The sequence below is a fragment of the Bidens hawaiensis genome, unplaced genomic scaffold, assembly GCF_021521415.1.
Source record: "Bidens hawaiensis isolate Kalapana, Puna unplaced genomic scaffold, B.hawaiensis_p1.1 tig00025723_1, whole genome shotgun sequence".
Lineage (NCBI taxonomy): Eukaryota > Viridiplantae > Streptophyta > Magnoliopsida > Asterales > Asteraceae > Bidens > Bidens hawaiensis.
Window position 1 is genome coordinate 170,113 of NW_027494112.1, and position 16,185 is coordinate 186,297.

A 16,185-nucleotide genomic window follows, 5' to 3' on the forward strand; every position below is an offset into this window, starting at 1 on the left:
CACCCCCTGCAGACAATTCAACGCAAGAGGCTCTACCCTCTTCTTTTTCTTGGATTTACTTTTCTTGCCCTTGCGATGGCAAGAAAGATTTGTGGAAGTATCGTGAAGCATAGGAACCGTCTCCGCAACATAAGCTGCCAAACCCAAATCATCAGAACTAAATGACTTACGCCATGATTCATTAGACTCCTCACAAGTTGAAAGAAGCACTTGCACACCATCAGCAGAAATAACAGTTAAAGGAAGAGGGTTAGGAATCGGCTCATTGGCCTGTTCAGCTCCTATCGAAGGAAACACAAAGCGCTCACGCGTTTGATCAAGAAACGGAGGTTCTTCTTCCAGCAAATTATGATTGGTCATATAACCAGTCGCACCTTCAACAATGGACAAAATAACACTTCCCATAGCTGACATAGAAAGAACAACCAAACAAAATAAAAAGAAAAAAAAATAATACCAAAGATTCAAAGGAATATACTTAGAATAATACGTAAACAAACCGTCGTGACCATAGATGGGACCTTATCTGGCTTCCTCCAAATGCGGCTCATGCCAGCAGCAACCAGAGCAGACTCCTAGATAAAACAGAGGAAAGTAACTTGAGAAATCAAAGTTTGGTACCAATATTGGTTCTTGTAATCCATCAGAGGCAGTTGTCGATCTTTGTATCAGGATCACGGTATGATATGGGGATAGGGATAGCATCCGTGCGGACATAAAAAAAACTTCTGCTTCAAGTCATACAAGCTCTACCGAGCTTCCCTAACAAAATGGGTCTTCTTGTCCCTGAGATGGAATCCAAACCAACTACTTTTGGTATGAAGTTTGTAAAAAACATTAAATTTCTATACATTAAGAATCACGCCCTGAGTCCGACAACAGAACTCAAAATGGCGAATGCGCATCATCCCAAGAGGATGAACTTGAGTGATGTGTAGGCCAGAAGTCCACAACAGATCACGGAGAAAAGTGGTGATGGGCAAACAGAAATTCCATGGGAGAAAAAGTCGGCGTATAGAGTCAGTTTGCCGGCCGAAGCATCTATCGCGGTGTTACCGTCGGCATGCAATTCTGTCTCCCACTCCAGCGAAAGGCAGTAACTAGAAACTAGGGTTTGGAAATTCAATTCTTGCCATTTTATAGGCACGGTATCTATCATTGAACCACCACCTTTCTTACCACTTTTCTTCTAACCTTTTTTTTCCACTGACAGAAGATGTAGCCGTTATTTGATTCGATGGCAAACGTCGGTAAACGAAGAAAATAAACGAAAAATATTGAAGAACATGGTAAAGATTTATAGAGAAGAATGGAATAAGGAACTACTTAACCAGCCTATTTATACTAATTGTCAGTGAGAAGAAGGTGCAAAATTGAATTTTGTCAAAACAATTCAAGGTCCAATGGGGAGGCGACACGTCACGCGAGAGTTTTGAAATTCTCGACAAATAGGAGCGTAGGTGGCACACGCCCAAAAAAGTGAAACGACATCCTGCCATAACGACACCACCGATGTCAGATTAACGAGTACCACTTGTTAACGATCCTATCCATATCAAGAGACCCAGTTGGTATCCAGTTAGCATCTGACTATACAAAAAGCTCACAAAACTCCCACAAGGAGTTTTCTGCAGCAAAAAATAATAATGATAAAATAACAAATGCGAAGAAGTTAATGATGCAAAAACAAAAACCTAGAGGAGGAAGCCAAAACATCACCCGCAGAAATGGAATAGAAGGAGCCAACGAGAGAGAACATCATCACGAGCATAACAACGTAGCAATCATTACAGGCATCAGTCAAACAACGATGTTTGATTGGAATGAAGCCCGGTCCGGAAGCATCACCAAAAACAGGAAATACACCAAATATATAAGTAATGATTTCGGTCCAGACAACATACCAGCCAAACAATCCATTACAAAAACAAGAAAAACATGATGTAATCAAAAGAAAACATAAGAAAAAAGACGAGGGAGAAAGAGATTAGACATTAGGAGAGAATGAAATAAACAAGGAAACTCGATCTCTATTTATACTCCCATATTAAATTTGGTAGATGACAACTTGACACAACCATAAAGAAAGAACCAATAGGGGAAGGCACACGACGCGGAAGCAGAAAAAATTCAATGCGCCATCATGCAGAATCATTTATAAACACACTTGGAGTAAATAGAAGGCAACGCCATACATGCGATGACATCACTATAGCGAGTCGTCAAGCAAATAGTCAGCAACTACTATAATAAATAACTATGATATAAATAACTATGAAAAGGGATAAAAACAACCAAAACCTCTAAATTTATAAGTCCAAAATTTCATTCGCAGAGAACCAACACGGAAGAAATAATGGACTGGGGGTAACAGTCCATCCACATAACATCACAAGAAGGCAAAGCCAATCATCTACGGAAGCGAAAGATTACCCGCATAGGAGGCATAACCTCTGTGGAAGAAATACTTTATTCCCAATAACTCAAATAGTTAAGCGGAAGATATGTTGTACATAAAAGGTGGGACGTCGCGCAACAAAAAAAAGAGAGACCACTCACAGGCAACGCCCATGATTGCATGATGGACCAATCACAGAAGGCCAGCGATATACGTGCCAACAATGTATACCTCTGTACGCCAGTTGTACGCCCAATCAGAAACCATTAACATGCTTAGCCATGAAAAACGAGAGTTCTGTTGAGTGGGACAGCTAGACCAATCTTTCTCCTTCCCTTTGGCTATAAATACTAAGAGAAGATAAACAGTAAAAGGACACACAACCTTGTTTCTCTAAGAATTACTTTACCATTTACCATACTTATTTCTTTAAGGACACCCCACCCCCATTATTCTTCTCATACTGAGCTCACAGTTTTCTGTTTTGTAGGTGAAGGCTATCAAGACACGTAATGATATACTCATATCCCCCTCAGTCGAGATATTGAGCTAAGCTCTTATGGGATTAGTTTGATGTTTCTTTATTAGGGTAAGAATAAAAAAGCATTCCCACCAAACATTGAAAGTTGTGTGGAAGTGGATCAGCTTGACTTGTATATGTGTTTAACAAGGGACTTGTCGAATAACATCAAGAGAGTATTAATGGGCACTCATTGCCACATAACTTGGTTTTAATTCGGATGTCGCACAAACTTTATTACATGTTACTTATAATAAGATTTATTTTTATTTTTACTCGTAGAAAGATTACAAAACCTAGGTAGTGTTTGGTATGAAGTAATGATAGGGGAATGAAATGGATCATTACAAAAGAATGAAATAAAACAAGTTTTGGTTGTCATTCTTCAATGGAATGAATAATTCCTAAGAAATGCAATTCCTTAAATATATATAGTATTTTTGATTCCTTAGTAAAATATGTTTTTTCTTTCATTCCTTCAAGGAATGGAATGAAAAATGTTCAACAATTATTATTATTATTATTTTATCATCATCATTATTATTTTATTATAGTACAAATATTATTAAATTATAATAATGATTATATTACTGTTATTATTATTATATCATATTATGTTATTAATGTTTCATTAATTGACAAAATATTATGTATGTATAGTTTACTATTTAATAAAAAAATAATAATAAAGTTATGATTCATTTCCTTCATACGTAGTAACTAAACAAGACAATGAAATAATAATGATTCATTTCATCCCCTGCTCATTCCATTACTCTATACTAAACATAACCCTAGTTTTAGTTTCACACATTGCATAATTGATAAAGCCCAATAACAAAACACTAAAAAGTTTGTAACAAAGGTCAAAACTAAGTTCATACTTTAGTATTATTTAAACCCACGACATGTGACATTTGAGCCAAAACAAGGTACACCTCAGTACATATTTACCGATTAAGCAAATAAACGCCTGTTGCGTATCAAACAAACGATTAACCGAACGGGTCGGGTTATGACCCAGATATCTCGGGGGGCCATTTATAAGTGATATACGATCTATACAAGCTAAAATATTAGAAATATGGTCTTAGTTTGATAGCAAACAAGTTAAACGAAGACATGCTCGTTTAACCACCCGCTATAGATTTAAACGCGAAAGATAGTTACAAACCAAGCATTGTATCATCCGTTAAGCCTAAAAAGACTTACCAAACACTTATTTGAAATGTTTTAAGTGATCCGTGAAAATATTTTTGATTTTTACAAACATATAGTATGTTTTTATAATTTTACACAAAACTAGCCGAAAAACACTCGTTTTCGCGCTGTTTAATGCACCCGATAAGTTTTTCGCGCCAAAAACCGAACCCGAACTAAATTTGGACCGGGATTTTCGTATTTGGGCTTGAGAAACCAGATCATTGGGCCAAAACAGCCCATTATGGGCCCATATGGAGTTCCGATCGGCAGCCCACCCCACCCCCCATTTTTTTTATATAACTTGTTTAGGAAGCTTGTTTATCCAATTTGGTTTATAAAATCTGAGGTCCAAGCAGCTGCATCCTAAAATTCCAGGAAACCTCCAAACCCTAAGGTAAAGAGCTTAAATAAGTAGCTTTTGAACTTGTTTAAACTTGTTTAATACCATAAAAACATGTCTTGGTTACTAAAAATCATTCCTAACCGTGTAAAAATCCTAAAAATGGTCCATAAACATGTTTTGATCATACACATGGTAAGGAACCTGTTTTGATAGTTTTTTTTTGCCATAAACATGGATTAAAGGGTTGAAACGACGTTTTTACGGTTCAAAAGTTCGTTTTTGTGCACTAGCCGAAAACCTAACTTAAGGGCTGTTATGTTGATGAAATATTGCTTGGTTTGTGACTTGTACCTAGCTTGCTTAGAAGCACAAGAACCTGAAAACTTGATTAAAAGGTCGGAAACGAGCCAAACCCGCTAAGGTAATGCCGAAACACTCGCTTACGGGCTATTTAGGTTAAGGTTGTAATGTGTATATTTTTAGGACTTTAAATTTTTCAGGGACATCAGGGACCATGTCAATGAGTCCCTGTTTAAATTTGGTAATTTTTCGACCATCCGAGAATATTTGGCGAATTTATTACCGAATTGGGACGTTTATTTGGGAAAAATAGCTAAATTACTTAACAAATTATGAAATTTTTCTGGGAACTCGGATTTGATGTATTTTGATCACATATGAATTTTGGGATCATTTGGAGAAGTTTAAAGGTGTTTTGTTTATTTGCGTTCGTGTGAATTTTTACAGCCGAATTTGGGCCGAAAAGAATATTGCACGAGCTTTTTACATTCTGGAATTGATACAGGTTGTTTTGGGACATGATTTGAGTATTCAGGAATTTTTTTAGAATTTTTGGAAATTGTTCGGGGTAAACGGACGATTTTTAGGCAAAATATAGCTGATAAAATGAATTTTTATAAATTAATAAATCAGTAAATAAATTCCAGAAATATTTTATAAAAATCTACATATTTTAATTGATAAGTGGACAAATTTTCATAATTTAAGGATTAACGGTTAATTAATTATGCTAATCTGAATATTAAACAAATTCAGTTTTTATAAAAACCGGCAAGTTCGCGACTAGTGAACCTGCGGGAAAATCAAAACACCAAGAGTGATCAAAAATCATATGTTTGGACTAATTAATTGAAAATGAATTTTTCTATGAGAAACTTGGACAATCCGGGTGGATTGTGCACGTTTCTTCTCAAATCAAACTGAATAAACGGAAACGGGCCCCGTGGCTAATTCGGGACCTCAGTATGTGATCTTTCTTTATAACTTAATCATGTTATTAACCAATACATTTACCCAAGCTTATTTTACCATAACTGCTTTCTGAACGCGTAAACGAGCAACTTGGCCCAGCTGGGAAAACGGGAGTCTGAGCCAAGTTCGGTTTTAAGTATTAGACATTGAACAACATCACAACCTAAGCCTATTGCCACTTTCTGGGCGTTCCAGCTACACCCAGATTAGTTATACAGCCCAGTTTAGTATTAAGATTATAATAATATTAAAATATTAATATTATTATAATATTGATTATAGGAACTACTGATAACGGACCGAACAAACCACGAGCTGATACAGTACTGATTATCTACTAAACCGTGAGTTTCATGACCCCACTTTTAAACTGTTTTACGAACTTTTGGGGTGAAAAGCATGTTTGCTTATATCTATATACTTATCCGAACATGTGATGATGTGAATTATCTAAGTGCTAACACACGAAAGTCCCCACGATCACAGTGATTAACTTCGAGCCGGTGGCTTGTGAATAGTACTATTGGTTTGACAAACCCAAACGGAATCGGCCTGGTTGCCGTGTCACATAGCGCCGTTTGCACATGACCATATTTATACAAACAGGCTATTTAGTGTTAGACATAGCTACCAGGGCATGTTGTGGGCGGAAAGGGGCCACAGTGGTTGATTGAGCGTGGGAAATGGAGGCACGCAGCACGAACAGTCCAGGCTTCACTGTAGCTTAGCATAATTACATCACATACATCATTTACATACATACTCATGATTACGAGTGTTAACTTGTGAATACTAATTACTGTTTTCTTGAAACTCGTGAAACTCACCAACTCTAGTAGTTGACCCGTTTTAAACTGCTTTTCAGGTGTACTTAAATTGGAATGGTTTGGTGACCTGTTACTTGCCTGAGGTGTGTGGTTGATGCTACGTGAATAGAAGCAAGGGCGATAGTAGTAAGAATGTATAGTTAACGAACTAGTTTTGTTTGTATCGCCTAGACTGTAAAACAATGATAGAACGAAGAAATGTAATGTATTGTAAATTAGTTTGTAATGTTTCTTTATAAACAATGTGTTGATATCAGAGGTGTCTGTTACATTCCCGTTTTACGCTTACGCATTGTGCTAGTCGGGGTGTGACACGACATTAAAAAATGCCAATATTCTAAAAAAATAATATATATATTTTTTCAATAATCTTTAACTCAATTGGTATTGGGGAGGAAATGAGGATTTTGACAGGAAACTGCAAGTCCGAAATTTTGAACATGATTCCAATTTGGTTTTATCACAGTGGGCCTTTGGGCAATTGTTTTTCTTCAAACCATGAGATGATGGATTTGATCTATTCAGCGTTGTCTACAATCGTGAGCATATGAGGTCTTTTTGCCATTAGGTTACTCCGAGTAGCCTGACTTTATTCATTGATTGTTCTAGAGGTGCACAAACAGGAACCGGTTCCGGGTATGGTCAATAAAAGTCAAAACCGGATTGGGTAGGAATCGGTCCGGGTATAGTCAGTATTTGACTATGTTTTTTTCGGGGTTTCGCGTAGGGTTTTGACCGGGTATTTCCGGTTCCGGGTACGGCTCTGAGGAGAAATCCTATACCAGGTCGTACTCGCGCGTCAGATACGGATAAGACGTGGAATAGGTATTAATATTAGTGTTAAGTGCAAAAACTAATATCGGGCCAAACCCTGGGCCCATTGGCAATTTCTCTTTTCTCGTCACTTTCTTTCCTCCGATCATTCCGTTTTGTGGTGGCTGTCTGTTACGTTACTTCCAATCGCCGATCACTTACTTTTCAAAACCCTAACCCTAATTCACTTCATGTAACAACAATCACCACTATTTTCCTCAATCAAATACCTCATTCACCACCAAATCACAACCTAATGACCTCCGATTCATCCGCCACCGACACCGCCGGCACCAGTTTGCTGTGGGCGCAAGTTGTCCGCCGCGGCGGCGAGCCGGAATCCGTCGCGCCGCGTTCTCCGACGGCGGCGGTTACGGCTCCGGTGGAGAGTGATGTAGAAGGTTGTGAGAATGTTAATAGTGAGAATGAGAGTGGAGTGAAGAGGTCTGTGTGGAGTAAACCTTCGCTGGCGAATGGTGTGGTGGATGGAAGTGGTAGTACGCCGGTGATGGGAGCTGACTCGGCGTGGCCGGCGTTGTCGGAATTGACAAGGCCGTTGCCGAAGTCATTGTCGTTCCAGTTGGAATCGTCTTCTTCGAAATCCGCATCGGACGGATCGGTTACCGTCTCTCAGGTTATGCATATTGATTTCTATGATTATTGATTATGTGATGTACTTGATAATTTCAGCTTCAAATTTGATTTTTGATTTTGTGGCACGCTTTAAAAATTAAGCATTAAATTAGGTCTATGATTGTATGATTATTGATTAAATTATGTGATGTACTTGATAATTGCACTGTCAAATTAGATTTATGATTTTGTAAAATTTTAGATTTTGTGATGCACTTGATAATTTCGACATCAAATTAGGTTTATGATTTTGTATGGTTATTGACTCTGTAAGCTTATTGATTGTGTATGATTATGGATTTTGTGTACTTAATAATTTTAACATCAAATTAGGTTTATGATTTTGTATGATTATTGATTTTGTGAGTCTGCGACGGACTTGATAATTTCGGCATCAAATTTGGTTTATGATAATGTATGATTATTGATGTTGTATGAATTATGATTATTGATTTTATATGATTATGGATTTTGTGACGTACTTGATTGTTTCGGCATCAAATTAGGTTTATTATAGTGTATGATTATTGATTTGTATGATTACCGATGATGTGACGTACTTGATAGTTTCAGCATCAAATTAGGTTTATGATTTTGTAAGATTATTGATGATGTATGATTATTGGTTTTGTATGATTATGATTATTGAATATGTGATGCACTTGATAATTTCAGCATCAAATTAGGTTTATGATTTTCAATGATTTGATTTTGTATGCTTATTGGCGATGCATGATTATTGGTGTTGTATTATTATATTGATTTTGTATGATTATTGATTTGTATGATTATTGATTATATGACGGACATGATAATATCATCAAATTAGATTTATGATTTTTGTATGATTTGTTGATTTTGTATGCTTATTGATTTTGTATGGTTGTTGATTTTCTGTGATTATTGATTTTGTAAGCTTATTGATTTTGTATGATTATTGATTATGTGACGAATTCTATAGTTTTAACATCAAATTAGGTTTATGATTTTGTATGATTATTGATAGTGTATATTTATTGATTTGTATGATTATTGATTTTGTGACGAAATTGATAATTTCAACGTCAAATTAGGTTTATGAATGTATAATTAATGATTTTGTATGATTGTTGATTTTATATGCTTATCTTTTTTGTATGATTATTGATTTTGTATGCTTATTGATTCTGTATGATTATTGATTTTGTGATGTGTTTGATAATATCATCATCAAATTAGGTTTATGATGGTGTATAATTGTTGATTTTGTATGATTATTGTTTTTTTTATGATCGGTGATTTTGTATGCTTCTTGTTTTGGTATGATTATTGATTCTGCACGCCTTTTGATACTGCATGTTTATTGATGCACTATGATTATTGATTTTGTATGATTGTTGATTTTGACAGGCACCTGTAATTTCACAAGCACCTCAGAAACCTGTTAAACTTAATACAAGCCATCACTCAAATCAAAATCCTAACCACACTGCTAGACAAAGGTCAATGAAAAGAGGTGGTGGTGCAGGCGGTGGCTACAATAGGCTAGCACCGCCTCCACCACCACCCATGCCACCATTTCCTCTTTTCAACCCACCATACGGTTTTGTACCACCAGTATTAGATCCTCCAGTGCATGATCACTCACCATACAACGGGAACACTTTTGTTCCAACAATACCCGTGGCTGGTATCGGGTCTCACTCACATCCGGTGCAAGATCATCCTTACAATAGGAAGAGGAATAACTTTGGGCCCCGCCCACGTGGTGATGGTGGACCGTTTGTTAACAATGGTCCTGGCGGTAGGCGGGACCACCATGACCGTGAATGGTTTGGTCCGAGAAGTCATGGTGGTGTTATGCCACATCACGTGGTACCACCCCCACCCCCGCCTCCTAGAGGTTTTATGCAACCCGCTCATTTGGGTCCGCCTCCTTTTATTACTCCTCAACCTCTAAGCCCGTATGGTGCACCAATGGTTTATGGTGAGTTCATGTTTTGTTGTTCTTCTTGAAAGTGATAATGTGATGATATAATCTAAACATTGGTTGAGTGTGAATGATTAAGTAATAAGAGGTTTAATGTTTGATAAGATATGATTACATTTTACAAATTAAAGATAAAGTGACAAAAAAATACATTTTTTGTAACTATTGAACCTCGACAGGCGATTTGTGTAAAATCATTCAAAGCAGTAGGAACTAGGGGTGTGCATGGGTCAATTTTGGTCAGTTTTAGGCTTAAACTGAACCAAAAACCGGAAGTTACAATGGGTTTGGCTTGCTTTAGGTTTCATCATTTGGGCTAAAAAATTTTTGGTCAGGAGAAAATGGCCCAAAGTATTGATTTTGGGCCTAATATTTTGAGCTTATCACACGCATGTTTTTTTTAACTAATGATTTATTGATTATCACACGCATGCGTTTAAATCTTTTGGGCTACACTGATAATTATTTTTTGAGGGTTATTTAGAATCAGTTTTTTCGATTCCAGTTGGTTTGGTTTTGTTGGTTTTTTTGTTTTCACAATGGGTTTGGTTACGTTTTCTTGGTTTTATCATATGAGATTAAATTTTTTTGCCAAAAATAATTAATTTGGTTTTAAAATGATAGGTTCAAAATTTTTAGTTAGGTAATAACTTATTGATTATTATACGTTTGTATCCAAACCTTTTGGGCTACACCATTTATTAATTCCTTATGAATTACTTTAAATTGTTTTTTTTTATTTCTCTTACTTTGGTTTTAGATTGATAGCAAAACCAAAACCAAACCAAAAAATTGATTTTTTAAGGAACATAAAACCAAACCATCGTTTTTTATTCGGTTCGGTTATTCTGGTTTGGTTGGTTATTTCAGTTACGGTTTGGTTTTACGGTCACGGTTCGGTTATTTTGGTTTCGTGCACCTCTAGCAGAAATATGTTCAAACACTATCTGCACACCACGTTTTATAAAAATTGAATATCTGTTTATGCTTACATCACAAAATCACTGTAAATTTAAATTTTAGTGTGTTTCTTATGTTTGCTAAAAGAAGTTAATAGTAACTTTCCTTGGTGCAGAGATGCCGCCGCCACCGCCGCCATTTGTTTACGGGCCAGCTCTCCACCCTCGCCCATCTACATCTACAAATCTACCATCGTTGTCTGATACAATACTGTATCAGATTGAGTATTATTTCAGGCACGGCGAATTTATTAACTAATAAATCGTTTTCTTAACAATTTAGTTTAACTTCATGTTTTTGCAAACAGTGATGATAATTTGGTAAAAGACCATTATTTGAGGTCAAACATGGATGAAGAGGGTTGGGTGCCTCTCACTTTGATAGCTGGATTTCACAGAGTATGTATTCTTATATATTTTTTATGAGACAATAATTGTTTTTGCAACTGTCAGTTAATTATTAATGTATTTTTATTCTATGTGATTTTGCAGGTCAAAAGTTTGACAAGTGATTTGCAAATGGTTTTGAGTTCCATAAAAGACTCAACTATTGTTGAAGTTCAGGTATCTTCTTTACAATGGCTCAATTTTCTATGTATGCTAGAAATGGCAACTTTTAATATTCTTTTTAATGGATGGGGTCTATTTGGGTTATGTTTTATCTCAGACGGGCCATATAAAAATTGGCTCAAAGATTGATAAAAATGTTTTTTTTTAAATCCACACAACTTAAAATAGCTTAATTACAAGCAGTAGATTAGAATTGTGGTAATATTGTTTTTGTAATCATATTTAGTACTTATTTATCTATTTTAGTTTTTTAAAAAATGGACAAAAAACTGCTTTTGGGTAAGGTGTTAACTGAGCTGAGCCCGAGCTTGGCTCGTTTAGAGCTTTATTTCTAAAGCTCGAGCTCGGGTTGTGAGTAGTTTGTCAAGCTTACGCTCGGCTTGATTTTAGTTTTTAATGAGACGATTTCAAGTAGCTCATGAGCGGCTTGCCTTGTTTACATTACACCCCCACTTTTGGGTCAACACAACACGCCAAATTTGTATAATATTTTTCAATGAAGTAACAGAAGAATGCGAGAGTTATAATTTGTCTACTTTAAAGTTTCGTATTTTATCTCTATCGGGTCAACTATGTATTTTAAAATGGTATTGGGTCGAGGGGGTCCAACAGGTTGAACGTGGACGCAAGTGTTATTCCAATAATTTCTACTACTAAATTGATTTATCCAAGCAAATTAGATGTTATATTAACATTGTAGTTTTTATAGTTATATTTGATATATCAATTACTTATACACTTCAAAGAAAAGGGGATAAACGTCTTGACGGCCAATTCAGGCTGTGACCCGTCTTTTAAAAGTTGCACACTTTGACTCGCCTTTTAAAAGTTACACCTTTGACCTGAACATGTTTTGACATTTTGTTAACTAAGCTGATCTGTGTATTATATTTTTGACGGCCAATTCAGGCTGTGACCCGTCTTTTAAAAGTTGCACACTTTGACTCGCCTTTTAAAAGTTACACCTTTGACCCGAACATGTTTTGACATTTTGTTAACTAAGCTGATCTGTGTATTATATTTTTGACGGCCAATTCAGGCTGTGACCCGTCTTTTAAAAGTTGCACACTTTGACTCGCCTTTTAAAAGTTACGCCTTTGACCCGAACATGTTTTGACATTTTGTTAACTAACCTGATCTGCGTAGTATATTTTTTTACGTAGTTACCTTTTTGTTAGTATAATAAGGCTCGTGTATGGCTTTAAGTTCATGTTATTTGTGTGTATATATGTGTTCAACTTGTATATTGGTAACCCAAGTGGTAACTTGTGTGTGTTGGTGTATATATGTTGAGAACTTCCATAACTGCATTAATTTTCTTAAAATTTATTATGAAAATCGGCTAGAAATCCAAAATGGATATAGATGTCAATATTTTTTAAGGTTTATTTTTAAAAATATATTTGTTGTAGTTTTTTATTTAAATGCTTGCATGCACATTTGGGTATGTTTTTACGAGAGGAGATAAAATCAAAGAATGGGAACAGATAAGTAAACATCTATTTTTTAACTTGTTACACCCAAATGTACACGTCTTATGCGGTTCTCATCGTACTATTTGTTTTAGAAAGAACGTGCCTCTATATATGTATTTATAGATGTGTTTTAGAAAGAACGTGCCTCTATATATAATAAATATATGTATATGTATTTTCAACTAATTAACGCATTAGCATCCCATCTTATTTTGTTGCATTGTTATGTAAAAACATCCACGACTATTTTTTATCATTTTTATGCAGGGTGAAACTCTACGAAGACGTAATGACTGGAGAAAATGGGTCAAACCATCAGTCAGCGTTTTACTCGATACTACACCAAGCACAACAACTGATAGCTCAAACATACAAACTTCATTACAAAAGCTCTCACTGGATGAGTCAATAGGAACCGAAGAAAAAACTTTAGATACGGAGGTGAGCGCCTCTATAAAGCCAGACAACAGGGAGGTGACACCTGGCGACGAGTCATTGAACACAAAATCATCATCATCTTAATATTAAGATATTTAAGTAAGCTCGGATTTTGCAGTGAATGATAAAGGTTGGTTGGTTGTATAATAGATCTGATGCCTTTTAGTTGGTTTGATTGAATCGGGATTTTGAAGGGGATATAATCGCTGGAGATACTGAAGGATAAAGTATGCGTTTTTTTGGCTTTCGGGATGCTTGGAGATTGAATGGCGTTTTTGGGTGTCAAAACTATTATTCAGTTCTGAGTTTTACTCGTTCTCAATATATACCTTTGACTTGATATTTATAACTGGTAGAATATTTTTAGATGGTTTTTAACTTGAATTTTTGGGTTTTTGTTTTAAGATTTGAGGATGTTAACTATTTTTTGGTGTGTTTTAATTTTATTGATTGCTTTTGTACTCATGAGTTTTCTTATCCTCACAAAGACACTTCATGTTGATGCATAGTTGTTTTGAGTTCTTTTGATTCTGTTTGCTTCTTGTATGTGTTCTTAAATCGGATCATTCGTAAGGACAATTCTTTACGACGACACAGATTTAACATGGGCAAGGTTCAGTTACTACTTACTACAACAGTGAGAATATTCACATGAATACTAGCCTACCCTTGAAGACAACTAAATTCCCATTACTTTCATAACCAATGTAGCCAAAGAAATAATAATTTTGACAGAACATCTAGCAAACAAATCGAAGGAAATAGAGCAAACGGCAAGTACAATTGGTGCAAGAAAAGAAAAGATTCACTCTAGATCCCAAAATATAAAAAACAGCAAGCTGTTTGTAATGTGTGTGCTTGCGCATGTAACAAGCCTAGGAGTTTTTATGTTTTTTGTTTTTTTTTTTTGAAAATTGACTTTCATTAAAAACAAACACAACCAACGACTATCACCAAGACGGAGAAAGACGCTGAAATTCAAAAACCAAAAACAACAATCACGTTACATCAAATAAACACCATCTTTTCCAATCCACTACCCCTATCTTAGATCTATTTTTGTACCAAAGAAAACCCAAAGATTTTATATCCGCAACCATTTCTGCCACCTTAGTGTTCTTGCCCGAAAAAATCTTTTCATTCCTGGCCCGCCAAATCCTCCAACAAGTAATGATGACAATTCCATGAATAATCAATCTCTTGTTCCCCGTCGCACCACAAACCTTATGCACTTCCACCAAATCATTGACATGAAAAACAAAAGATCTAGGGATGTTGCACCATGAACCAATCGCATTCCAAACGGCCATAGAAATGAAACACCCGGTTAACAAGTGCTCGAGCGATTCCTCATTACTCTCACATAAAGCGCAACTATGATCATCACAATGCAAATGACGTCTAGCTAAAGCCTGCTTGGTTGGAAGACTATCCAGAACGGCCCTCCACATAAAAATATTACATTTTTTCGGGACCCAATCGCTCCATTGGAAACTGAAACTCCCAGCATCCACAACGGACCGCACCATCCATCTTTTAATCGCCGAAACCTCGAACTCTTTGCAGCTACCAACCGCCCAAGACCATGAATCTTCACGGTCAACCATCACCACCCCTTGAAGGAGATCTTCCAACTCTTGCTTCTCGATCACCTCCTGTTGGGAGCAAGGAGCTCTAAGCCAATCCCACACAATGCGACGAGAAGATCCAGTGACCACCAACCGATCTGCTAACAAGACATTTTTATGTTTTTCTACCGCATATAAGGATGGATACTTGTCCATAATCGGCGCCGAACCCAACCACAAATCCGTCCAAAACCGAACTTGGCGACCATTCCCAACTGTGGCCCGGATCACTCTATTAAAACCCACACCATCAACCTTAAATTTGTTCCAAAACATAACACAATTCTTCCAAACCCCGGGAACCCCATTAATAACCGGAGCAAGCCCCCAACAGCGCGAGGACCCGTGAATAGACAACACTACTCTTCTCCACATCGCGTGATGATCATTTAGAAATCTCCCAAGCCATTTAGTAATCAGCGCTTGATTATTAACCTCTAAACGAGCGATACCTAAACCCCCTTCTTTTATAGGTTTGGTGACTACCTCCCAAGCCACCCATGACATCTTCCTCACTTCATCCGAACCACCCCATAAGAACCTTCTCATCAAAGCTTCTAAATCATTGGTAACCTTCTTGGGTGCCTTAAAAAGCGAAAAATAATAAGTGGGAAGACTATCCAGCACCGATTTAATAAGGGTTAACCGACCGGCAATAGATAACGAATTAACTTTCCATTTAGATAGCCTCTTCTTGAACTTGGACACAACCGGTTCCCAATTAACCACCCTATTCATGTTAGCGCCAACCATAATCCCTAGATAAGAAAACGGGATTCTACCCGGCTTACAACCCATGAAACCAGCTTGGATATCGATCTCACCATCTTCTACACCTACTCCAAATAACACTGATTTATGGAGATTAATCTTTAGCCCCGAACACAAGTAAAATATGCGAAGAATACGTTTCAAGTTATCAAAATTAAAAGAAGACCACTCTCCCATAATCATAGCATCATCCGCATAAAAAAGATGGGATAAAGTAGGACCTTCATTAGGAAGAGTAATACCATGAAACGCACCTATATCACAGGCTTGTTTCAACATACCTGAAAAAGCCTCCATCAGAATAATAAAAAGAAAAGGCGATAGCGGCCGGATCCCCTTAGGGTTCCCCGTAGTGGTGGCGGCGGG

At 36.6% G+C, this 16,185-nt stretch overlaps 1 protein-coding gene across 1 annotated transcript; it reads left to right on the plus strand.

Annotated features, from left to right (window-relative positions):
- Positions 1-7,632: 7,632 nt before the first annotated feature.
- On the plus strand, positions 7,633-13,664 carry LOC143572097 (la-related protein 1C-like). The gene is made up of 6 exons (XM_077057347.1): positions 7,633-8,010; positions 9,399-9,975; positions 11,054-11,174; positions 11,246-11,336; positions 11,430-11,501; positions 13,250-13,664. Exons 1-6 carry the CDS (start codon positions 7,633-7,635, stop codon positions 13,502-13,504), a joined length of 1,494 nt encoding a protein of 497 aa, XP_076913462.1. The 3' UTR covers positions 13,505-13,664.
- The last annotated feature ends 2,521 nt before the right edge of the window (positions 13,665-16,185 follow it).

Bases quoted from the DNA above. Each gene is read 5' to 3' on its own strand.
- LOC143572097 (XM_077057347.1), top strand. From the start codon at position 7,633: ATGACCTCCGATTCATCCGCCACCGACACCGCCGGCACCAGTTTGCTG. The intron at 11,175-11,245 runs GCACGGCGAATT...TTTTGCAAACAG, and splicing joins CAGATTGAGTATTATTTCAG to TGATGATAATTTGGTAAAAG. The intron at 11,502-13,249 runs GTATCTTCTTTA...ATTTTTATGCAG, and splicing joins CAACTATTGTTGAAGTTCAG to GGTGAAACTCTACGAAGACG.